We start from the raw sequence: 27,373 nt of genomic DNA, 5'->3' as shown, positions 1-27,373 counted from the left end.
AGCGGGAACTGGGCAGCTCCCAACCATGAGGAGGTCGTTGACTTTGATCACCAGCTCCAACTCAAGAGCATTTATATAAAAAAGAAATAGAAAGGGTGCTAAAACAGAACCTATCTCACACCTTTACTAGAGTTAAAGGAAGGGGCACATTCACCAATCGTACCAAAGCGAACCTGGGCAGACGTTTTCAGACGAACAATCAGGGCGAGATCAATACCTGCCCCCCCATCATGTCTCATAGCTTGCCCCAACTAGGTCGAACGCGCTGGAGGGGTCCATGAAAGTCATGTGGAGGGCTCCTCTTTTAGCTTGAACGTATTTTCCATATAACAAGAACAAATTCAGGGTTTGCTCAACTGTGCCAACCCGTAGGGCGAAAACAGTACAGCACTTCTTAGAGTAAAATGTTTTCCACTGCCCAGTCTTCCAATTGCTGAAGGGCTATCCTCTCTAAGATCTTTACAGAGGATTTCAAAAGGGAGATGGGTCGGTAACAAGTTTGTTGACTTCTGTCCCACTTTTTAACTATTGGGACAATAAAGGACCCCTTCCAGGAATTTGGAATATCGCTTCTTACCACAGCACGAAAATGTTTGTAAGCAGCGGTGCCCAAAAGGTGGGGTTCTGTCTAAAAACATCAATGGATATCCCATCTGGTCCTGGTACATTTCCTGCAGGGGACTTTCTTATAGCGCTAGTAACAGCACACACTTCAATGGATTTGCTTAACGCTAAAATATCAACAGAAGAGGGGCTCATTTGTCTACTGGAGCTTGGGGTGGGTAGTCCTGTCCAAATATTTTTTTTAAATGACAAACCTCCCACTCCTTGGCGGGAATGTGGCATGCTATTCTTGGCTGATAATCATCTGCACTCTCGCACAATCTCTTACTCATTTACACTCATTTATCTTACTCATTTACACTCAGACTCACTCTGTCTTGTCCCAGTCATTCTGAAGAACTCAATCTCAATCTGACTCACTCATACACACTCAGTCAATCCCAATCTCTCTCACTCAGCCCTACTGCATTCACTCAGTTCCACTCATCAGTCAGTCTCACTCAGTGTTACTCAGTCTCACTCCATCTCACTCATTCCAAACTCAGTCCGTCCCATTCTCACTCAGTCAAACTCACTCTGACTCACCTAGTCTCACTCAATCTTACTTAGGTCCACTGATTCTCACTAAATTTGATTCCCTCTGAATCAAATCAGTCTAACTGATTCCCTGTCTTACTCATTCTCTGGCTCACTCAGATTGTCACTCACTCTGCCTCACTCAGTTATAGACAGAAACAATCAGTTACACTCATGGTCATTCTTCTTTACTCAATCTCATTCCTTCCTACTCATGCTTAGTCTTCCTTTCTCTCTTGCTCACTTTCTCTGATTCACTCATTCATGCTGTGTCTCTAACCGTCGCTCACACACATACATAGACCTGCTCTCATGTACTCATGCTCTCTCGTACAGGCACGCACTCACACATCCACACATTTTTGCTTACCTTGCTACCTGCACAGGTCCCGGTTGAATTTGGGTGCCTTTCTACTTCCAGTGCTGGAGAATGATCTGAAGCCTCAAACCGTTCAGTCACAAGTAACAGGATTCAGTCAATGGTTTATTACCTTACCCTTTCCCAACCCTGTGACGTGCTAAGAAATGGTGGGGTGGCATGCTGATTGAGGTGCAGCTAAGGACACTGAAGGTTTTAAGCCTCCGGCAACCATGGGCATGTTTAGCTATGACACTTTAGCATGTGGCTTTTGCAGGAGTCACTGAGGCGTGCCAAGCCCTGAGGCCAGAGCTGGGATTTCACCCTCCATGAATAATGTTTCTGATGGACGGTGCAGGCGCCTTCTCTAGCCATCAGACAGTGTCACCAGCTGCCTCAGGCTGTCGCCGTCTCTGAAGTGGATGTTATATGTTTTATTATACAAAGAGTGAATTTTGGCATGATAAAAATAGCATAATAAAATGAGGCTGGCAAACAAGCAGGACGTTGCCCAGGAGTCCATAAAGGAGTTCTACCAATGGCAGCAGTGCCTGCTTCCATGCCAAAGGAACAGTAGACTCCTGCAGGGACTAGTTACAAATGGCTAGAAGGGCCTGGTGTAGATACACAGACCTAAAGTGTCACACTCTAGAACTAATAGGGTCAAGCGGCGATTGGCTGATATGAATTCAAGGTACTCATTAGAAATTGCATTGAGTTATTATAGTTTAAGCAATAATGAGGTTTCACTCAACCTGGCTTTCTATAACAGTGGATTCCACTGATGCCGTAGAGAATACCACTATGGTCTCCCTAAGTGACAGACGAATCTTTATTATTTTCTCCTCAAAGAAATTGTATATTGCGTCACATAAGGATTGAGAATACTCAATAGTTTGACTGAGGCAAAAGGGAGCTTCTAGAAAGTTCACCACAGCTAATAGTCCTTTTGTGGCATTGCGAGCATTCAGCATCCTCTCAGCATAAAAATTAACTTGAACTAATACTGTTACTACTCTCATTTCAAACTATGACCAATGCCTTGGACGAGGTTTCATCAGTGGAGTGGTCCCAGTGACACTACTGACGTAGTTTGTATTCTAACCAGTGAGGTGTGGCATGGCACGATGTCCAAAAGCTTACAGATGCTGGCCCTCAACACAAGAGCAGCTCCAGGATTGGTTGGGTTCACGTTGGCTTTTGCAGGAAGTCAGCCACCTTCCTTCCCTTGATTTCTCGCTCGCGGATCACAGAGTGAACACACTATCACCCTCATGATCTTGAGAGGCACTGGGCGGAGGGCCAGCATCTGTAAGTTTTTCGGCATCACAAAGCGCCCACCACTTTCAAATGTCACCAGCCTCCCCTGGATTATGAGTACGTTAAAATCTTTAATTTATCTCAACATTTCATAATTGTAGTAAATATTCTGAGGCTACTTGATTGCTTTTGATGGATGTGGATTGCTTTAGTATTTGAGCTATTTTGACTGATACTATTACCTTGTAAAAGTGAGTGAACTATTGTTTCTTGTACATATATTGACCCAGTTCCCATTAGGCATACTGCATTGGCCTTGTGAATACTAAATTTTTGTACAAAATTTGCAGACACCCACTGTGTATTCCAACGATCAGTACTGAGCCAGTTCTGGCCAGTTCTGGTTGTCTTTGCTTATTTCAACCACACTGGTCCATCTAAGGTCCTTGCTCTAAGGTATAAGCAGGAAGATGGGATGGAGCTTGGGAGTCTCAAAGCAGGAGAAACCCAAAACAAGAGCATCACAGCCAAATGTGGACTGCCCCATTCAACTTCCTGTTAACCTGTGTGGCAGCCCTATGAGAAATGAATGGGCAATTAAAGTACTCTCTAGCTTCAAAGGAGCCCTCTGTCTTCTTCCATTAACACTCCCCAGTCTGACCTGCAATGAAGAATCCCTGGAATGTTCTAGGGGATCATTGCAAATCACTTCTGCTGTCTGGACTTTCCCTCCAACCCTCCATCTTGGGTATGGTGACATAGCGTTGCCATTATTTATTATTTGCGCTTAATAAATGTTAAGCTGTAATACACATAACCATTACTTACATGACTTCATATGCTAGTTTATACTTAGATTTAGTGAAACTAGTGATGTATATGTTTGTTTAACGTTAGATAGGGTATGGGCATCTGAACGTTGACAGGAGTGGGCCGAGGACCCTTATTCCATTTTGAATAGTTAAAGTTGAGTTTCTGCTTGCTGTGCATAAAATTGCTCTTAATTTCAGACACCAGAGTCACCATGTTCTTGTTGGAAACTGTTTCTGTTAGCTTACCATGTGAAAGTCAGAATTAATTTGTTTAACAATGTTTTTTAGGTATTGCACAGGATGACCGCCAGAGGAGGGGAATACTCCTTTGAGTGATATCATGAAGCTCGCAATGATGAAAGCGATGAAAGCAGCTGGCATTACGTTATCCATGAGAAGGAACTGGCACCAAGTACAGAGATAACACTGGGGCCCTCATTTATGAAAAGTGACGCATCCTTGCGCAGGCGCAGGGATGCGTCACTATTCCGTACGACGCGCTGCGTCAGAATTTTGCGACGCGGATGCGTCAGATTAATGCATTGGCGCATCATGTCGCAAGTGATGCCGCAAGGTGGCAAAAAGTGACGCAGACGCTGCTGTCCTGAGGCACAGAAAGGTCACGCAAGTGCGGGAAAAGTACCGTAAGTCGCAATTGCGGAACTGACGCAAGTGTACGCGTCGCTGCGCCACTTTCACGTTGCGTCAGAATCCGGAAAACGCCAAAAATACATGCATCCATCTCCTAATTCTCCCGCAAATGGAAAAAATTGCTACCATGGAGCCTGAAGGACACAGCAGCAGTCAAGGGAACCTTCCACATGGCAGCCAGGATGCCCAGCCTGCAACACAGGGAGAAACACATGGAAAGAAGAAACGGAAAATTAATTTCAGTGCTGAGGAGAACAACATACTCATAAATGAGGTGACAGACCACCAGCACCAGCTTTTTGCAAGTTCCAAGTTGCCACTATCAAAAAAAGAGGCCATTTGGCAGTCCATATTGACAAAGGTCAACTGTGTGGCCCAATCTAAGAGGACAGTAATTGACCTTAAGAAACGCTGGAATGACATAAAGCGCAGGACAAAAGAAAAAATGGCAAAAAACCGCAAAGAAGCAGGGGTGACAGGAGGAGGCAGCCCATCACAACAGGAAGAGCTGGATGACCTTGAGGAGCGGGTTGCGGCGGTTATCCCAGACGAGTTGGTGGTTGGAATTCCAGGACAGGACAGTGCAGAGCATGAGGAACCGCAAGACACACAGGGTAAGTCCCTACAAGGGGAAATGTGCAAAGAAGGTAATGTTGTGCAGTGCATAAACTAAGGTGGCTGGCTCAATTACTGACGTGTTGTGGAAAGAAAAGTCATGCAATGTCATGAACTGTGAAGGGTCTTCAAAAAGTATTGTACCAGGGACATGCACATGTTACATTTGGTAGACACCTACCCCTGTCAAAGTAAAAACATATTTCCAAAGTGAAGTGCCAGCCCACTGCTGCACCTGACAAGTGCCACACGCAGGTGCAAATATACAACTACCCTCATGAAATACCAATCACACAACATCCTGCAACAGACCGAGTTTCACACTTGTATAACCTGGACTGATACCACTGTGCTGGCAGGATGTTATTTTGTTCATGTAGTGGTGGCACAATGTGCCACACCCACAATAATAGGCCACAGACAGCCATGTAACATAGTACAACATATCATGTCATTGCATCATTCCCACATTAAAGTGTGAGAAAGCACAATTCCAGGGCTGTTGCTGGGGGTGTACCCAGAAACATCCATGTCCAATTGACAATGTACAATAGCAAAGTCAAACTGTAACTATTACGCTGCGCCACAAAGATATGCATACACAGGGTCTGTGTAAGGCATGCACAACCTGAATAAATACTAACTGTTCCCTCTCTGATATACCCAACATACAGCTTTTGCATTCAAGTGGACACATAGAAAGCGGAAAAATCTTTTGATGACTGCATCATGCAGCAATGTGTCCCTTCCATGCACATAAACACTGATCCATTGCACCGCTGGACCCCCTGCAACATGGTGCAAGTTTGCCTGGGTCGGCGCATGCCAAGCATTATGCACCTGTGTCGTTGCGAAGGACAGGTGACACCAATAAAGAGACCCTACTCATAGTCACCCCATGCAGGCCCTAAATCTGTCATTGTACGACTTTGTGCATGATGGTTTCAGCCACATCATCTGCATATGTAAGGTAAAGTACTCAGGAATGTTACTCAGCATGCGAAGCACTGTGCCACATTACACAAGCATCATGCATAACATATGCATGGTGGGTCTGCACATCCAAAAAAAAATATCAGTAGTGGTGATGTGCAATCCATCCAAAATTTGGAAATACATTAGCATCTGGCAATTGTGTCAGTACCTCACACCTGCATCATGGTAGGTATAGGGGTGAGGCAGTGTCACCGGGAGAGGCCTGCACCAAGGTTTGCTGTACTTGAATGATGCTCCTCACATGAATGCATGACTTAAGCACTGACCAGCTACGTCTGGATGAATGACGTATATAACATGAATAACAGCATGTATTGGCATACAGTGAATACAGCACATCTATGTTGTCACGACCATGGAAATAACATAAGTGTACCAATAGTGTTCTTGCAGTGAAAGAACATCCAACATCAACAGTGTGTAGGAATGCGCACCATCTCACCGAATGCCTCCATTCATGGACTGTACCTATGCATGCACTGCAGCACACCTATATTGCAAGGGGCGCAGTCCAGCTGCTAAACATCCAGCAAATATGCACCATAGTTAATTATACAAATGGATCATCAGCGAGTCTGCAGCACTGTTTGTGTAGCTTAAGTGCCAAGAATGTTTAATCACATTAGCAAGATGTTGCATACAGATAAGAGCAAATGCTCAGGAGTGATAGCAACTTCCATGTCAATGGCATTGCATGTCCCAACAAAACTATGGCAATGACATGCAAAGTAGGCGTTCTGTATCCACATAATGCTAACAAATTCACTAACTGCACCTTGCAAGATTAGCAAGGCTGTCACAGACATGAGAGAAACAAGCAAACTCATGCAAATGCACAATAGCTCCCGGAATGTAAAGCCACAACATACATGTCCCTAAGGAAGGTGACAATTCGTGGCACAACATATATGCATGGGAGTGGTACTGGACAGCGCTGCAAACAAGGTTACAGGGTTGCCCTGTGACAAAGATACACTCGACAAATGTGCAACAACAACAATATTGTGTGCATTCCTATGGCGCAACCATGAAAATTGTTGCTGCAAGAAGACAGCGAGGCAACACTTCTCACCATGTCCCTCCTTGCAATAGCATGGATGTACAGTACCCACTGGACATTTTCCATGATTCAAGCAATGACAGATCCATTACAAATCATAATGTCAGTGTATGCACAACCATGCCGCAACTCCACCAATGCATAGTGGTAGACGATGCCAATGGCACTGCCCACATACATGGCTGCCATGAGGTAGGGGGAAAGTAGGGATGCAAGTACATTCATGAGGGGTGCAGAAATGATGGTGTCATTCGAGATCCTAACAGTGCTATTTGTGTGCTGCAGTGACACAAGTATTTAAGCATTGGTGGACTGTCTTTGCACAAGGAGTGGATGAGATGTCATGCACTGCCCTTGCTCTAGCTGCAAGAGGGTGCAAGGATGGCGGTGGTGATTGCTGGTCAAGTCACATATGTCATGCATTCAATGATGGTAGTGCCAGGAGAGTATGAACTCAGACCTGAATCAGAAGTACCTGCAGCCGTACTACAGGTACTTAACCGTGTCCTGTTCAGTGGTATGTTGAGGTCCCTTGATGCTTGTGTCTGATGTCAGTGAAGTTAACCTGGAGGTGTTGTTGGTCGGGTAACTTAACCTGCTGAGGTGGAACTGGAGGTCATCGAGAGGGATGCTGTCTGTGGATGTCACACACTGGGGTGCAATTATGTCAACAATGGTGTTGTAGAATGGAGCACATGGCCTGTGTGTCCTGCACATGAGTGTGCTGCTGAGTATGGCCATGGGCCTGGTCACGATAATGTAGTTGTCGTAGTACATTGTCAACCATGTCACATTAGAGTGCCTGCTCATTCTGAGTGTACCAGTGTATGGGTTAACAATGCCTCTTCCATGATTGTCGTGCTGCCACACGCAGGTGACACAGAAGTTTGTCAGTGACAGTGATGGTGATGTCTGTAGCAGAGTTACGTCCTGGCAGGTGAGGTGGCGTACAGGGTTGAAGGTGAGGAGGTAGCTGACATTGTATTGTTGCAGTGTCCAAGAGGAATAAACCTTGGTTCACAGTGTGGACCTGAGCCAGTCAAATGCAAACAGCGTAGACTATGGTTGCCGTAGTCTTTTGCGATGACCATTTCAATGTATGCTGCACAATGTCAACAATGCAATGCATGTGTACCAAAATATCATCTCAAAATACTTCATTGTGACCACAATTATGTTGTGATGTAAGTACTACAAGTGGTAATGTGTGTCAGTATGAAAAAAAAGAAATTGTGACAAATCAGAAAAATATCAAAAATGTTGTGCATTTATGTGTCAAATAATAACATTTTGTTGTGTCATTGTGGGACATATGTCTGAACTATTATTTGTATAGATGTACATCATGAGAAATAGGGGGTGAAATGCTGAGAATATGAACAAATGTTGTGTATATATTTTTTGGCTATTAAAAATGGTGTGTGCATTACTCAGTAATCTGACTCAATTGTGTGTGTCGTGGTTGTTCATAAAGGAATTTAATGCTTCAGGTCTGGGTGTGTGGTGACAAGGAGAGTTTGAAGAGGAAAAAACATGAAAAAGGGGTGTTCCCTTAAATTACAAAGATCAAAGTTCAACTCACATCAGCAGTTAACCCACACACCACAACAAGAATAAATTTATTCAAAAAAGTTTTTAATTTTCATTTTTTTATATATATATAAATATCAACATGATTTTTTTAGATAGATAATTCCATTTGGGCAGTAAAAAACATTTAGAAAAAATTTACATAATCAAAAACGTGCAAAAACAGTCTAAAACCTAGGACACGCAGTGACAATTCAAAAAAGGCACCAAATAGATCCACTCATACATCCAAACATCCCTTTTGTACAGTCAAATTCATACACAGGCATTCACATCCATATCACTACACACAAGGACAAGAAAAGCGCCGACGCGCGTTTCGGACAAGTGCCAATAGAGGCTTCCTTCATCAGGGCGCACTTGGGATATTGCACAGGCAGACAAGGTGAATAATGTCTGTGACACGGTCCTGAGAAGCGGTCCTAGTAAAAGGGATGTTTGGATGTATGAGTGGATCTATTTGGTGCCTTTTTTGAATTGTCACTGCGTGTCCTAGGTTTTAGACTGTTTTTGCACGTTTTTGATTATGTAAATTTTTTCTAAATGTTTTTTACTGCCCAAATGGAATTATCTATCTAAAAAAATCATGTTGATATTTATATATATATAAAAAAATGAAAATTAAAAAACTTTTTTGAATAAATTTATTCTTGTTGTGGTGTGTGGGTTAACTGCTGATGTGAGTTGAACTTTGATCTTTGTAATTTAAGGGAACACCCCTTTTTCATGTTTTTTCCTCTTGTTCTCGCCCTGGCGGGTTGTTCCCCAATTGTAGTTTTTCCTTAGATTCAGGGTCCCTCTTCTGTTTTACAATTGACAAGGAGAGTTTGTCCATGTACTCACTGAACTTTGAACAGTGTAATTAAAGTCTCCGCTGTGCAACACCTACTCTACAGTTGCAACATGCCTAGTATTAACAATGAATTAAATGGAATGTGATGACATGGCATGTTTCGGTATTATGTATGTGCCTTTTGGTACAAGAGTGTCACACCTGCTCTGCATGGGGGCACAGTGGCAAACATTGGCAATTGGGGGGGGACAGCTGTGAGTTAACAAATGCAGGCAAGAACAATCAATGTCTTATGGATGCAGGGATGTGTGTGTGAGTGTGTGCTGCAAAACATATAGTGGCCGATTCACAGAATGAACTTAAGACTCAATCCAAAACTTACTACTATATTGGTATTCACAGAATGCACTTACAAATTTTAGCATTCACAGAATGAACTTACTACTTTTGGTATTCACAGAAGTTAGGATTTTGTCTAAAGTTTCTCTGAAGACAGACTTAAGACAGACTAAAGGCAAAATCCTAACTTCTGTGAATACCAAAAGTACTAAGTTCATTCTGTGAATGCCAAAAGTAGTAAGTGCATTCTGTCAACACCAAAATAGTATTAAGTTTAGGATTGAGTCTTAAGTTTGTTTTGTGAATCTGGCACACATTTAGGGAAGTCTGACCTCAAAGCTGTGTCCCATTTCTCTGGAGCCTATGCAACCCTGCCTTTGTGTCACGTAAAAGGAATTAGCCAGCCAGGCTCACTACTCTGAGTCAATCACAACGCTGTGAAGTGCTGGTGTGACTGGTAATAGGAAATGGGATAAGTCATGCAGCCACATGCTGGAGTGTCGGCCATGTTTGCCATGGAGGCTGAAATGCGGCCTGCATACCAAACATGGAAGTGGGTATTACTGCTCTGGTCATCATGGGTGGCACCTGAGTCATCTTGCCAATATGCACATGACACACCTCATCTTAGATGTCCCCTACCCACCCTCCCATGCCATGATGACACATAGCATGATCACATCAGTCACTCATCCCTTGTGTCTCCATAATAAGTCAGTGCAGTGCTCTCATCTGAGCCCACACTCCACATATGGTCTATGAACTACCACTAAGGCCCCCATCCCTGTCTTCATGTGTTCCGTCATCACTGAATATTGTACCTCACAATTACCCTACTCAATGTCAGCCGCTGTGCAAGCGCACTGCAGACGCATGTACATGGTGTGCTGAAGGCACGCCTATGGCAAGTCTGATTGCGCACATCTGTGTCCCAAATGCAATCATTTCCAGCAGCAACTGATATACAGTCATTCACTGATGCAGCTCAGCCAGCCTCCATGCACTCATACATGGAAAACATTGGAGAATGACAACAGGCCTTTGCAAACATGACCCGCAGACATTTCACATGCCTACACTGCTGACAAACCTCAACCACCACCCTGGTCTCAAACACAGCCAACACCAGCGTTACTGCAAGTGAAAGTCACACCTGGATACACAACTGCGCATACCAGACCTCCACCCTCTGCAAGCCTAACAAACAGCACTACAGGGACACGGCATGGTAGAGCACTGATCTCTAAGAAGCAAGAGGCACCAGCAGATACCTTGGTAAGAACTATATAAACACCAAGACACCTGAAATGTAAAACACATACACAGACGAAATGAGGGAGTACCACAAAAAAAATCCAACATAATGGAAAGTCCTGCAAACTCGTCAAGGTCCTGCATGAATAAAACAACCTATGCTGCAAAGCTAGAGACATCACCCTGGCACTACAGACCTGTGATAAGTGTCCAACAAAGTTCACCATAAAGAAAAAAATGTCACTACAACAACTTTGCCGTACACATGAGATGCCACAGGCAGCACCACGCAAACCTCTCCCAACACAACAGCCATACTACCATACCCACCGGGACACCAGTCACAGCTCAATGCACCCCCTCCAACATGAGATACAGCCACCTGTGGGATCACTACAGCCCTGTCCTCATTACATCAACAACAGCACCAAGATCACCCTATTCACAGCCACAGGTGACATCTGCACCCTCCGGGACCAGGAGCTGTGAGTGTGCTCCGACACAGACTAACACCACACAGGTTTGCTACACTACATGAAGCAGGATTCAAAGGAACAACGCTTAACTGGGTCACTCATCCCAGCAAGAGGTCCAAGGATCAGACTGACAACCTTCGCCTTTAAAATCAAGTAAATCCAATGCTGAATGCAAGAGGGACCATCTATGTGTCTGACCCTTGTCAACATCAACAGGGCTGCCTCAGCGCCATTTGAAACCAAACACAGCCTCAACATTGTATCCATTGCTGATGACAGACAGCTCATACTCTCTCACACCTAAGACTACACCAACCAAACACTTGAAATACATTGAGGAATGCATTACGTCGCAGTCTGCATGAACCACAGCTGCATGAAATCAAAATCAGAGAATACAGAAGTCCGTGTCCTTGGAACAACTCCTTCAGCATGTAAAAACACCTGTTGGATCTACCACTCTGATGGGAAGGGGCTGCCGCTACCGCTCAAAGAGATAGGTCTTTATGAGTCTTCTGAATGGGAGTAGGTCCTGGGTCTGCCGTAGATGGGCCGGGAGGGTGTGCAAGGTCTTGGCGGCGAGGTAGGACAAGGATCTGCTGCTGGAGGTTGGTCATAGGATGCGGTGGACAGTGGTGAGGGGGAGGCTGGTGGAGCGGACCTGGCGTGTGGGGGTGTAGAAGCTGAGTCTGCTGTACAGGTAGGCTGGTCCGGCCTACTGGAGTGCATTGTGTGTCTGGGTCTGGAGCTTGAAGCTGATCCACTTGCTGATGGGGAACCAGTGTAGGTCTCACATTTGGGGGATGATGTTGCTGCAGTGGGGGACGTTGACAATCAATGAGCCGTAAGTGTATTGGATGTGTTGCAGTAGTTGTAGGTGTTTCTCTGGGAATCCTGCGTACAGTGCGTTGCGGTAGTCCAGTCTGCTGGTGCTCAGGGCATGCGTCACAGTTATTTTTGTCTGGGGTGGGGATCCACTTGTGGATCCTGCATAGCATGCGGAGGCAGTTGTAGCATGAGGAGGAGATGGTGTCGACCTGCTCAGACATGGAGAGGGAGGAGTACTGGATGTACTGTAAGTTGCGTGCATGGTCAGCGGGTGTTGTTGCTGTTCCCAGTGTGGTTGCCCGACAGGAGTCGTCCCAGGCTCAGGGTGTGGGTCCCAGGATGAGGACCTGTGTCATGTCCAAGTACAGTTTCAGACTGCTGCTCCTCATCCAGTTGGTGAGGGACTTCATTCCCTCGTGGAGGTTTGTTCAGGGTGTGTGTGGGTCACTGGTGATGGAGAGGATGAGCTGGGTGTTGTTGGTGTAGGAGATGATGTAGAGGCTGTGATGGCGGCCCACGTGTACGAGGGGGACATGTACATGTTGAACAGTGTTGGGCTGAGGGATGACCCCTGGGGTACACCGCAGATGATGTTGATGGCGTCCGATTTGATGGATGGGTTTCAGACACTCTGGACGCTCTGGGTTCTGCCGGAGAGTAAGGACGTGGTCCAGTCTAGGGCCTTCAATTGGAACCATGATTCTCGGAGGTGTGTCTTCAGAGTGTGATGGCATACCGTGTCAAAGGCGGTTGACCGGTCCAGGAGGAAGAGGGCTGCTGTCTTGGTGCTGGCTAGTTGCCGCATGATGTTGTCTGTGCCGGACATGTGGACTGTCTTGCTGCTGTATGTACGTATGAATCCGGACTGGGACGGGTCAAACATGTTGGGGTCTACCAGCTTGCGGCCCAATTGCATGTTGATGATTACCTAGATGACCTTCGTTGGGAACGTGAGCAGGGAGATGGGCCGTGAGTCCTCGAGGGCATTGAGGTGTGCCTTGTGCCTCTTGAGGAGGGCATTGCTTGTGGCGTGCTTCCATATTTCATGGAATGTTGCTGCATTGAAGAAGATGTAGATGAACTTGTGTAGTTGTGGTATGATTGCTTCCTCTGCTTTGTACAATAAGTGGTGTGGTGATGGTACTGCTGGTGATCCAGAGTGTATGGAGTTCATGACCTTGTGTGTTGCGTCCTTGTCGCCGTAGTACCAGGAGGCGCTGCGGTTGGCGCTGGTGGTCCTCGCCGGGGAGGTGGAGTCTGGCATAGTTGGGGTGGTTGTGGTGGTGAAGCTGTCGTCGATGTCACCAAACGTGCACTGTGAGAAGATGGACAGTGAGTCCCACTCTTCTTGTGAGGGTGGGATGTTGATAACGTTTGCTCATGGGTTTCTCTGTGCAATAACAATGCAGAAGACCTCATTGCTGTCGTGTGCATTGGTATCCAGACAGGCTTGGAAGGAGGAGCTCTTTGCCAATCTGTTGAGGTGGTGATGTATACACGTGGCGTCCTTGTGGACTGTGTGGTTGTGCAGTGTGTGTCCATGGAGCCATGTTCACTCCATCTTCCGGCATGTGCGTTGGTAGGTCTGGAGGTAGTCGGTGAACCGGGTGGCTCTGTTGCAGGCGTGGCTGTTGGAGGGTAACGTGAGTGGGGCAAAGGTGTTGGTGCAGTCCTACATACACTGTCAGAGTTTTTGGGCACTGGCGACTGGGTTGGTGGGGTAGTAGTTCAGGTCCCACAGGATGATGTAGTGCATGGAGGGGAGTGCTTGGGTGCTGGCGAGGTCATTGATGTGAGGAAATATAAATTTTATGGTCAAGTAATGTTCCCTAGCGTGTACCCCACCGACTCCATGTACCAGCGTAAAGTGCATGTAACTTCCCTCCTGTGCCAGCTATGAAGACGCAAATACATTTGCGTCCACCGTTAACATGTCCTCTTTCAGACCCACTCTGAATGGGTTAAATAGTCCGTTCCTAAGTATGCCATGCCAACGTCTTTCTGTAGTGTACTTTACACGTTTTTCAGCTCTGGCAAAATAGGCCCTGAATTTCTGCCATCGAGCCTTTTTTTCGTTGCTTTCTGACTCAGAAAAGCATCAGCCCAGGCAGCCTCTGTATTCATGACCTCTGTCCTACTCCCTGTGCGGCCCATGGCGTTTAGCTCAGCCTGCTGCCTGCCAAGACTGACTACAACCTTCGAATTATCTGTTCCGCTCCTCGAAAATACATTCCTGCCTACTAGTTTAAGTAAACATTCTCCCAGCTGCAGAGCACGAGGGCTGGCCTACTGTCTCCATGCAAGTAATTCATAGCCTCTGTTACCATGCTCCCAGAGAAGGCCCATGCCCCCACGCTTCTCATGCAGACACTTAGGCGCTTATACACGCACTCTCAGTCAGTATAGAATAGCTTCTGCCCCAGAGACCTTTCCCTCTAGATAATATGGTTCCCAAACATCAGATATCAGATATGATAGAAGTACGAGTTGATCTGACATGCCAGACTTCTGTCTCTTTCCGCTAGTGTAAATGTCAAGTCCCCTGCACCCTCCAGTTCCACGTCAATCACACGTCATGCAGCTGCGCGCGCATCCAAGCTTCAGATTTCTGCCGACATTGCAACATTCTGTTTTGTGCCACCCCCTTTGTGACACCTACCTGTGACGTTTCTAGCGCACACCTCTAGTTCACGCCTAGTCCACGCCTTCTGATTACGTACTAGCAACACGTGAATGCTGTTATCTTGTTTCTCTCAGCTGTTACGCCTACTATATTGCTTTCTATGACATGAATTAAGTATATAAGCTATGTATTGTCAATAAAATATTGCTCTATCCCTTCCTGGACCCTGTGTGGTGCCAGGAATCTGATATCCAGTTCCGGAACGATTCCTTTTTAAGGAATAAAACCCCTAAGAACTCTAACACCAGGGACTCTGTTTTCTTTCTTTCCGATTGAGTTATTATTGATTAAGCACTTACCTGCATAGAAATTAAGATGGTAAATTAAATATTTACGACATTTTGGCGCCCGAATAGGGACCCCTCCCCCACCCCACGCGCCGGTTGGTGCGTTGCAAGCTCTGTCCCCTGCCATCAGTTAGATGGAAACTACGCGTACCGGCAGGATTTCCTGTATCTCCCTCTGACCCACGGAGGTGACGAAGACTGCAATCAGCGCCCAGACGAGGCGGTGAGGAGTGCGGAGGATCCCGACCAGAGCCTAGCCGAAAGAAGCAAGGTCCGAGGTGTTAAGAGGCCCACCAGTTTTCCGAAGTATCCACGCGTCGAGTCGAGTCGAGTCCGGTCGAGTCCAGTCGAGTTTTCCGAGGCCTTCAGTTTCCGTGCTTCCCGGTGAGTACCATTGCTGGGACGTATCAAGACGGGTTTGGGTACACAAGTCCGGTCTGCACTGTTTTTAGACAGTGTATCTGTACTGTTTAGCAGTATATCAGTTATTAAAGTTTTTGCATTGTCTCTGACAGTGTATCTGTGCTGTTTAGCAGTACATCTGGTATAAGGGGTAGTCATATATGTCTCAAATGTCTTTTCCATGTGATTAATGTCGTGGTATGAGTGTGACTGTTTTTTTATGTGCATTATTGTGTTCTTGTATAACTAGCGGTATTCAGTATTAAGTAGTTAGGATTGACCATTCAGTATTAAGTAAACAAGATGCCGTTCTTCAACAAGTTAAAGCAGATAGGAACTAGGAAAGGGATACTAGAGGAAGAAATTCCTATCCCCCCTAGGGACACTCCAGGAAATTTTATGTACAACAAGCATGGCCTAGACGCCATATTGTATCTAGATTTATGGGCCGATTATACTAAACATCTAGACGAGAGACACAGATGGCCTGTTACCGGAACATGGGATGCCGAGTGCATCATGAAGGTAGAGGAAGCACTATGGAAAAAGAAAGCCAGACAATCTCAGAAAGACGCCATAGAATTCTGGCGTAAGGAATCACATAAGCGTGCTGAAAGAGCACTCCGTAGAGAAGACAGACTCAAAGAATCAGATAAAGCCCAAGAAAACGAATTAGTTATTGAAGGGATCCGAGTAAAAACAGAGCAAGTAGACCGCGCACGAAACAATCTCGTAAACGGTATGTATCTCGTGGCCGAGGGTTCGCCTGAGACCACATCAGAAATACCGAAAAATCTGCCGCCACCATTGGTTCCAACTAAAGTAAATCACAAGACCACTAAAGATATATTCCTGAATTCCTATCTAGAGGATGTAGCACCCGCTTACACCAACCTGCCTGTCCGTGTCCCGCCTACTGACGGTGACGGAGGTGGCAACCCGCCACAACTGCAACCAGGTTTCCCCGTTCGACCGACTATTCCTCCACCTCCACCACTTCCCGTACTTAAAGTTGATCTACCGAAACCGCTTCTACCTGACCCTACTCACAGACAAATTCAAGTACAGATACAGACTCCACTGAGGGATAATGTTCAAGCTTCCGCCTCAGGAAGTGCGATGGGGGGTCTTCGGACGCCGCCATTAACACACCGATTACACCTTAGGGATATACAGAGTCCTCTCACGTTCAAATCACCCCGTCTCGACATACTCAAAGAACGACTTACAGTTTGCAGATATGATCCAGTACCCGGTAAAGACGATAGACTGATGATGGCATCACTACGGTTACGATCCGCCACTGACTACCTGCTGCTATTTGCAGGAATGAAAGAGCACCTAGATAGAATATATCACTTTGTTCAGACTGGGAAAGACCCTGAAAGTATTAAGGATGCCATGGCGCATCAGAAAGTTGACACTCAAGCACATATACTACGTTTTTTTATAAACTGCCTAATAAGAGAACGAGACAGGCCTGAAACAGAACAGGATGAATTAAATGCACTCAACAAGTGGGGTCAAAATATATCTGATGGAAAACATGATAAGGGAACTTGTATAGCCAGTATGTACAAGAAAATAAGAAAAACAGTGATAGAAATACACGAAAAAGAGAAAGAAAAGGCCTCCTCCGAGGAGGAAGGAGAACCCGAAGAATCAGAAAGGACTACAGATATGATAGCGTATGTAGGTAAGGGAACTTACCTTAGGAAAGGCATTCGTCCAGAAAGCAAGAGAGTTTTTCTCTCTGGCTTAACAAACCCGAATTCTCCTGAACATCGGTTCCAGGAGACTGATAAAAGACTTCGAGACCGAATGGGGTACCACGTACTCAATTCTATGGATGAGCAAGAACTAGCCCGGTCAGCGATATTATGGGCTGACAATGCAGACATGTACAATGATGACACCGTAGCACAGACATTCTTGAACCTTTCCCCAGACGAGCAGAAATTAGCAGGTGTATACATGATGCAGCACCTTCTCACGTTATACAGAAACAAACATTCTGATCCAGGTCCCTTACACAATACATTAGAAGCATTACTCACGGATAGATGGAGAGGTCTAAGTACCAAGTTAATACAAATAATTCTAGAACAGCGACACAGATATAACACTTCCGTAAGCTCCGAATATGTTCCCGCTCCGCCCCCAGAAAGAAAAATGTATCATATGGAGCGTCTGCATGGTCTTGAAAGTCAGAACCCCTTACGAGAAGTACACCCAGTTATGGGTGAGGATCATACCTTGAAACGTGTGTATGTACACACGCCTCTGACCAAGTTAGAACTGTTAGAAATGAAGAAACTAGTACCGTGCCATGATAAAGACCCTGCAGGTTTTCACAGAGAGCTTAAAGACATGTTACTGATGGGGGATTACACATATGAAGATATCATGAAAATGTTAAAAGTACTGCTGCCCACGGGCATCTACGAGAAACTCAAGGAAAAAGAATGGGAGGTAGGAGACAAAAAGATTGTATGGGCAGAAATAGAAGACGAAGAGAACAAACGTGTCCCAGGGGTAGGCCTTGGGGATAAAACTAAAGCATTACCAGGTTTAATAGTACAGGTTCTGCCAAGATTACTGACAACTAGAAAAGAAGACTGGGATGCAATCTCAGCATGCAAACAGAAACCAGATGAAGATACTAGTGACTTCTATTCAAGATTCGAGAAATGTTTCATTATTAACAGTGGTCTTAAACCAAGTAGCGAGTCGTACCCGCATCTTTTTGTATCAAAGTTAGTCGAGAATTCCCTGTTAGCAGTTAAAAACCGTGTATACAAAGTCGAGAGTACAAGGCAAGCAAATACGCCATCACAGATGTTGCAAATGTTACAGTATCATCAGAACAGAATTAGAGAAGAACAGGACCATGAACAGAAACGTATGAAAGACACGAAAATGAAAATGTTAGTGGCCCAATCAGTTCCAGCAGACAGCCAGAGAAAGGGTACGACCCAGACAGGTCACGCCACAGCTCCCGTTAAAGGGACATGCAACTATTGCAAGCAGCCAGGTCATTATGTACATGAATGTCCAGTTCTGAAACACAATATAGCAACAGGTAAAACTAAAGAAAGACCGCATCCACCAAGACAAGACCAGGCCCAACAACTGACCTCACAGAATTCACAGCACACGCATGCGTCATCTCATACAGCACAGACGGTAGCGGTACCACAGCCGCAGCCCATTGCCGCGACTCAGCAAGTTTCCCAACAAATGTACCAGTATGCCCAATCTGCTTACCCCGATTACCCACGATACACATGAAACAGCCTAGAGAGGGAATTCGGCTTGCCTCTTATTGAGATTCCTGTAGACCAAGAGGGTCCTTATGTACACAGTCAAGTATTGGGAAAAGACAGGAAGTTTTTAATAGATACAGGGGCAAGCCGCACAACAATCAGCCATAACGAAGTCCCAGGGGCACCCCTCTCAGGCTCGCAGAATGTTTCCCTTGGTTTTTCAGGACAGCCCATTGTAAATGAAGTATCAGAACCAGTTCCCCTGGCTGTGGGTCCATTATCACGTATTACAGACTTGTTACTTACGAAATCATGTCCAGAAAATCTGTTAGGTATCAAAACGCTGAAGGCTCTAGGAGCCATAATATGCTGTTCCCCGGAGGGAGTTAGACTCTTTCTGCGGGATTTCAAGGGCCATTATGTACTACGACAGTTTGATGTCAGATTAAAAAATGTACCAGATCACTTGTGGGCAAAAGGCCCAACTGATGTAGGTTTTATGCATATCACACCATACCGTGTTACACTGAAACCAGGTGCTGTGTTACCCCGAATCAGACAATACAAGTTACCACCCGATGCTGTAGTGGCTTTACTGAAAATCATTGAAGAGCTCATTGCCCAAGGAGTGGTCGTAGAGACCGACTCCAATATCTGCAATTCCCCTATCATTCCGATTCTTAAACGTACTGATCCCAATGCACCGCCAGTATATCGGCTGGTGATTGATCTGAGAGAACTGAATAAATGCATCATTCCACAGTACCCCGTGGTTCCCGATATCTCTTCCTTATTGACTGCTATTGATTCTGAAGCGACGTTCTTTACTGTAATTGACCTCAAGAACGCCTTCTTTAGTGTACCGATTGATCCAGAGAGCCAATATCTCTTCGGATTCAGTTTAAATGGACGAAGTTTCAAATTTTCCCGCGCACCTCAAGGATTCACAGAAAGCCCCAGCATCTATAGCCAAGCACTGAAAAGACAACTAGATTGTATTCAAATGCCAGTTAACACCGCTTTACTGCAATACGTCGATGATCTGCTGATCACCGCACGAAGTGAGCCCGAATGTGAACAAGCATCACTGACAGTTTTACATTTTCTGGCCGACAAGGGACACAAGGTGTCTCCTTCGAAGCTACAATTCTGTGTTCAGCAAGTTGTGTACTTGGGTCACTTGCTGTCCAAAGTGGGGAGACAGCTCACTCCCGATCGCATTCAGTTAATTGTAAATATGCCACGACCCCAGACACAAAAGGAAGTACGGGCTTTTATAGGCCTCACCTCGTACTGCAGACAATGGATTCCTCAATATGCATTTCTAGCCAAACCACTCATTCAGTTAACAACACAGGAGGCAGCAACTTCGACTGTCCTCCCTTGGACTCAGGAACACACACAAGCCTTTGAAGAATTAAAGAAAGTTTTATGCAAAGCACCAGTTTTAGCGACACCATGTTACAGCAAACCTTTTACACTTTTCGTTACAGAACGTGATGGTACAGCGTTGTCTGTCCTCACCCAAGATCAAGCAGGTTCATATAAGCCTTGCGCTTATTTTTCAAGTACATTGGATTCAGTAGCCCAGGCACTCCCTGCGTGCTTGAAGTCCGTAGCAGCGACCGCTTTAGCAATCAGACAGAGCGACTCAATTGTTTTAGGACATCAATTAACAGTACAAGTCCCACATTCTGTAGAGGTTCTTTTAAACAGAACCCAGACCCAGCACCTGACTATAGCACGACTGACAGGTTATGAATTAACGCTATTCCAACCACACATAGAAATCAGACGCTGCAGTATTCTGAACCCCGCAACATTGTTACCTTCAATTATGACAGATTCAGCCCCGCATGATTGTATAGAGATCATTAATGCAGTAACAAAGCCTCGACGAGACTTAACAGATGTTCCATTGACAAATCCAGACCTGACACTTTATGTGGATGGTTCATGTATGAGAACAAGTACAGGAGAATTAGTGGCCGCGTATGCCGTGACCACTGAAACTGAAGTTAAAGAAACATATCGTATTGACACACTGTCCGCTCAAGCGGCAGAGCTTATTGCTCTGACCCGAGCCTGTATACTAGCCAAGAACAGAAATGTTAACATATACACTGACTCCCGTTATGCGTTCGGAGTTGTACACGACTTCGGAATGTTATGGCAAGAACGAGGTTTCTTGACCTCTCATGGTGCCAAGATCCAACATGGTCCCCTCATTCAAGCACTGTTAGAAGCAATACATCTGCCTTCAGGCATATCAGTCATGAAGTGTAAAGCACATACTAAAGTTACAGATTCTGTTTCCCAGGGTAACGACCTGGCAGACCAGACAGCAAAACATACAGCATTGACTCACGCTCAGACAGCTGATGTGACAAAGACAATAGTACCGACACATTGTATGACAGTCAGGGATCCCGCACTAGATGTAATTGATATTCAGACACATGCTACCTCAGATGAAATAAAGAAATGGACTGAACTAGGAGGGATCCAGACAGATCAAGGTTGGATGACGAAGGGAAAATCTACATGGTTTCTCCCCGACTCTATGGTTCAAGTCATAATAAATACAGCACATAGTCCAGCACATCTAGGAGAGAAAGCGATGTTAGACAGTTTACACAATCTCTGGCACAATAAACACTTACGAGCAGCAGCAAAACAGAAAGTGCGTACTTGCATGATCTGTTGTCAGTTCAATCCAGGTAAAAGTGTCCCTGTAGAGCAAGGTGGATTTCATCCTCCTGATCACCCTTTTGAAGTCCTCCAGATGGATTATATCCAGATGGACCGTTGTCGAGGATTCAAATATGTCCTCGTAGTTGTTTGTGCACTTTCCCGTTGGACCGAAGCATATCCAGTCCCAGATTATACTGCTCCGACCACTGCCAGGCAGCTGGTTCGTGAATTCTTCCCACGGTACGGCTTGCCTCGTGTCGTGTACTCAGATAACGGACAGCCATTCTCATCCGAATTAATGAAGCAGGTTTCACTTCTGCTAGGATATCAGTGGAAATTCCATTGTGTCCGACATCCCGAAGCCGCAGGCCTTGTAGAGAGGCATAATCAGACATTAAAGATCCGCCTTGCTAAAATATGTCAAGAGAAAGGGGTCGACTGGATAGTCGCCCTGCCAGTGGCACTATTCTATATGCGAATGGTTGCCCATTCGAGATCAGGACTATCCCCGTACGAAGTGGTTTTTGGCAGACCACCGAATATGTGGGGGACGCCCATTCCTAAGAAAATTACTGATGTTGATTGTAATATGTTGACAGATTACCTTGCCTCCTTGATGTCTGCACTCCAATCATGTCGTTCACAGGTTGCCGCAGCTTTCCCTGACAACACTGATGTAAAGCCGCATGATGTCCGTCCTGGCGTCCTAATCTTCATAAGGAACTTTGACAGGAAAAGTCCGCTGGAGCCCCGCTGGAAAGCGCCGAAGACCGTCCTTCTTACTACAAGGACCGCAGTGAAAGTGGAGGGAAGAAAGGGGTGGATCCACACGAGCCACATTAAAAAATACAACGAACTGAAACCAGATCCAGACTCGTCCACCCCTCCCAAAGACTGTATCGAATCTAGTGACTTTAAAGTTTCAGAACGAGGAAAAACTCCCCAAGAAGAATATAAGTTAAAGCTCCGATCTAGCAAGTCAGACAGTTTAATTGTTTAAGTCCTCCCCTAGGTGAATCGGTTAAATAGTTTCTGACATGTATCCCCTAGATCGAGATAGAGAGAGAGAGAGACAATTCAAGAAGCATACATATTGTAAATCGCTCCGCAGTCACTGTATAGTGACATTATTAATTATGTTTTTTCTAAGTATTCTGATCATTATTGCAAGTATACTGCTTTCTCTCTACTACCCTATTTTCAAGCGTGAACAATCTGCTTACAATGTTTCTGCTGAACATTCTTTTAGCAAATTACCTCCACATGAACTTTCTTACAGACTCGCGCTGCGCAACAACACATTCATTAGTATGTTACATCATTCCCATCAGACTAATAATGCTACAAACTGCTGGATATGTGGCCGACTCCCTCCCTACCAGAAATACAAGGGAGCTCTGCCCCTCTTTCCGTAAGAAAGGTTCAGTACACTTAGGTCATAGTAAATGTACTACTGTGGTCGAATTCAGTGATCAAGGCAAGTCTTCTTTTAGAGCTACCCGTCATTCCTACTTTGTTTGTGGTCATACTGCATACATACGCTTACCTCCAGATTGGGATGGTACCTGTTACATTGCATTCCTTCTGCCACCTGTTTTTCTAGCTCCTCCTGACTATCACAGAAATACGAATCTAGTAAAGAATAGACTCCGAAGAGGTCTCTCGCTTGTCGACTATACAGAAACGGCATGGGAACAGTATACAGATTTCAATAAAGGATTCTTTTTCTTCTTAGGCCCCGTCCAAAATAGTAAGCTAATCCGCAGATTAACTAGAACACTTGAAGCAGTAGTGAATGAAACTGCCTCCGCCCTGGGTAACTTAACAGAAGAGCAGTCCGCCATGCGGGTTGTTGTCCTTCAGAATCGTCTTGTTATTGACGTCATCTTGGCAGACAGAGGCGGAGCTTGTAAGGTCATCGGGTCAAGTTGCTGTATTTTCATTCCAGAAAACGCGCCAACAGTATATCAAGCCATTACACGTCTCCATAAAATTGCAAATCTGATACATCAGAATCCAGGCACCTGGACTTGGTCCGGTTGGTTCTGGACAACGTTAACTGCTTGGGGATGGAAGATCCTATCCTTCCTAGGCATTGCCCTCGTCATAGTATTCAGTTGTTGTCTGTGCCTACAGTGTGGGCCAGCGATTTGTGGACTGTGTGCCACATCATGCATTGAACGTTCCAGTTTTTTCTCAAAACGTGAAAGAAAGAAAGATGAGCGAATAATGTTACAAGAACAGACTGATCGATTCATGAGGATCGATATATCATGAAGGGTCCGTAGGGAACAAGGAGGGAATGAGGAAATATAAATTTTATGGTCAAGTAATGTTCCCTAGCGTGTACCCCACCGACTCCATGTACCAGCGTAAAGTGCATGTAACTTCCCTCCTGTGCCAGCTATGAAGACGCAAATACATTTGCGTCCACCGTTAACATGTCCTCTTTCAGACCCACTCTGAATGGGTTAAATAGTCCGTTCCTAAGTATGCCATGCCAACGTCTTTCTGTAGTGTACTTTACACGCTTTTCAGCTCTGGCAAAATAGGCCCTGAATTTCTGCCATCGAGCCTTTTTTTCGTTGCTTTCTGACTCAGAAAAGCATCAGCCCAGGCAGCCTCTGTATTCATGACCTCTGTCCTACTCCCTGTGCGGCCCATGGCGTTTAGCTCAGCCTGCTGCCTGCCAAGACTGACTACAACCTTCGAATTATCTGTTCCGCTCCTCGAAAATACATTCCTGCCTACTAGTTTAAGTAAACATTCTCCCAGCTGCAGAGCACGAGGGCTGGCCTACTGTCTCCATGCAAGTAATTCATAGCCTCTGTTACCATGCTCCCAGAGAAGGCCCATGCCCCCACGCTTCTCATGCAGACACTTAGGCGCTTATACACGCACTCTCAGTCAGTATAGAATAGCTTCTGCCCCAGAGACCTTTCCCTCTAGATAATATGGTTCCCAAACATCAGATATCAGATATGATAGAAGTACGAGTTGATCTGACATGCCAGACTTCTGTCTCTTTCCGCTAGTGTAAATGTCAAGTCCCCTGCACCCTCCAGTTCCACGTCAATCACACGTCATGCAGCTGCGCGCGCATCCAAGCTTCAGATTTCTGCCGACATTGCAACATTCTGTTTTGTGCCACCCCCTTTGTGACACCTACCTGTGACGTTTCTAGCGCACACCTCTAGTTCACGCCTAGTCCACGCCTTCTGATTACGTACTAGCAACACGTGAATGCTGTTATCTTGTTTCTCTCAGCTGTTACGCCTACTATATGGCTTTCTATGACATGAATTAAGTATATAAGCTATGTATTGTCAATAAAATATTGCTCTATCCCTTCCTGGACCCTGTGTGGTGCCAGGAATCTGATATCCAGTTCCGGAACGATTCCTTTTTAAGGAATAAAACCCCTAAGAACTCTAACACCACGGACTCTGTTTTCTTTCTTTCCGATTGAGTTATTATTGATTAAGCACTTACCTGCATAGAAATTAAGATGGTAAATTAAATATTTACGACAGATGGAGCAGCAGAACTGAGCACAGGGTCGGTGTGCTGTACACGAGGGTCCTCTGAGGGTGGTGTTGGGTGTCGGTGTGGATGTTCATGTGCAGGCGGTTGGTGGTGTTGATGGTGTTGTCTGCATGGGTGCCGACCTTGAGGGTGGACTTGTGGTCGATGGTGACCCATCCACCAAATCAGTCAGCGCAATCCCTGCGGTTGAACTTGTAGCTGTCTGGGATGTCTATGGTGATGTTGGTCGCAGAGGAGTAGTTCCACCAGGTCACGTTTAATAATCACACATCTGGGGCGGAGGTTTCAAGCAGATCCCAGAGCCACATGGGCTGTGTTCGTGTGGAGTGGGTGTTGTGGATAATGCATCCGAGGTGGCTGGGTCCACTCCATGGGGGTTTGGTGGCTCAGTTGCATGTGAAGCTGCATGTGCGGCAAGAGAAGGGTCCCGTGTGTATATTATTGTGGTGGCCTGGAAGCAAGTGTTGTATTGGCCGGCATTGAGTGCATGGAGGGTACAGGCGTAGTACTGGAGTCTGGTGTAGTGGGGTTAGTGGCCACAAGGGGTCCTGGCGCTGGGCATGGTCCAGGCGCAGATGGCTGCAGACTGGCTTGCTTAATGTGTGCCTCTGGTGCGCAAGTAGCACAGTCGAGCAAAGTTTGGCACATATGGGGATGTGGGAGGGAGGAGCAGCTGGTAGGCGGGAGCAGCAAGTGTGCATGGGGTGGTGGAACAGTGGCACTGAAAACAAAATGGTGTGCAAACAGGGTGAAAAATAGTTGCACTGAGGCCACTAACGGGACACTAATATGGTGGTTCTGCACACCTGCCAGTGTGTACTCAGCAGCGGCAGCAGGGGCACACAGGGGGAGCTGGGTGTAGGTTGAGCAACATACCAGGAGCAATCTGTATTATCCAAATATAACGTAATCAGCATGAAGACACAGGAAATGGGCCACATACAAACAACACAGCCGTGATGGCTATGACAGGTGGGATGATGTGAGATGGAAAGAAATCCATGTCCCAGATCCTCAGTAATTGTGGCCTGATACCTGTTGCACACATATAGAGTGCAAAATGCCACATGGACTTGCTACTGTGCTGGAATGTGTCCCCAATATACACCAACAAAACAGACATCAGAACATGCACTCAAGTTGAATGTTGCAAGTGTGCAAGCACTGTCTGCCCATGTGCCATGTTTTTGGACAAACATTTTGCATCCATCAAATGATTCATGCCATGTCATTTTAGGTAACATGAGTGATGATGTGTAGCTTTAACTTTGACATGTTGACACACATCAAAGTCAAAAAAGGTAGATGACTCAAAATTGTGCATCTGTACACCATATGTCAGACATGATCATAAACATACATCTATTTTTTATTTCAGGGCATGGTACACCTACTCATGAGCAGGAACCTATGTTTGAATCCGATGATGAGGGCGGTGAAAGTGTAACAAGTCTGGACACAGGCCTCATCCAGGACCTGTTAGAATCAATACAAACTCCCTCTCCCCCCACAAGAAGGCAAAGCAGCACAGTGGGATCTCCGCTTGCCCAACATGGAAGCACTCCTACGCCACCTCCCACAACATCTGAGCCTCACCAGTCGCCGAACACGCTAAATTCTTTTGAACAACGTGTTGTGGATGTACAGGGTCAGTTGGCACAGGAGGTGCGTAAAGGGATCGAGAGCATGGCAGGCACCCTAGAGGGAGTGCTCCGTTGCCTAACATCCAATACTGGCAGTGCGGAAACTGGTAGCAGCAACGATGCACCACCACGTACTTTGTTTCACGCCATGAATGACATATCAGAAGTCATGCAGCAGAGTCACAGACAAATGCCTAACACAAGTGCCAGCCTTGAAGTGGCCAACAGGCTGAGGGAAATTCAGGACACCCTTAAAGAAATGAATGCAAAACAGGATGCATACCTGACAAAATTGGCTGACTACCAACGGGATGTTACAGCTGTGCTTGAAAACCACCAAGTCATGCTCAGTGCATTTATGCGGTACCTGATGGGCATGGAACATGATGCAGGTACAATCCCATCAACATCTGCAGTCCCTGATGTGTCTATGCCTCCTGTGTCGACTGCACCACTGATTACACCATCAGCTGTGACAACAAACACATCTGATGAAGAAGATTCAGAAGATTGTCCAGTCCTCCGCAGAACCATGGGTTAGCATCACATATTGTACCAGGACAATAAATAAACACTGTCTGGTGCTCATAATACTGACATTGTACCCCAGTAATAATGAAAAACAAATTACTGCTAGGCAATGGATGTACAATAAATTATCTGTGGCCTCCCTCCATGAG

The 27,373-nt window shown here is 45.7% G+C and overlaps 1 protein-coding gene across 1 annotated transcript; it reads left to right on the top strand.

The window, feature by feature from the left end:
• Positions 1 to 4,348: 4,348 nt before the first annotated feature.
• LOC147708136 (uncharacterized) lies at positions 4,349 to 27,234 on the top strand. Its single transcript, XM_086925712.1, has 2 exons — positions 4,349 to 4,835; positions 26,429 to 27,234. The coding sequence occupies exons 1-2, from the start codon at positions 4,349 to 4,351 to the stop codon at positions 27,232 to 27,234; spliced, it is 1,293 nt and encodes a 430-aa protein (XP_086781838.1).
• Positions 27,235 to 27,373: the final 139 nt, after the last annotated feature.

This window comes from Lissotriton vulgaris, chromosome 6 (genome assembly GCF_964263255.1).
Source record: "Lissotriton vulgaris chromosome 6, aLisVul1.2, whole genome shotgun sequence".
NCBI classification, from domain to species: domain Eukaryota; kingdom Metazoa; phylum Chordata; class Amphibia; order Caudata; family Salamandridae; genus Lissotriton; species Lissotriton vulgaris.
This window is presented reverse-complemented; position numbering and strand designations above follow the sequence as displayed.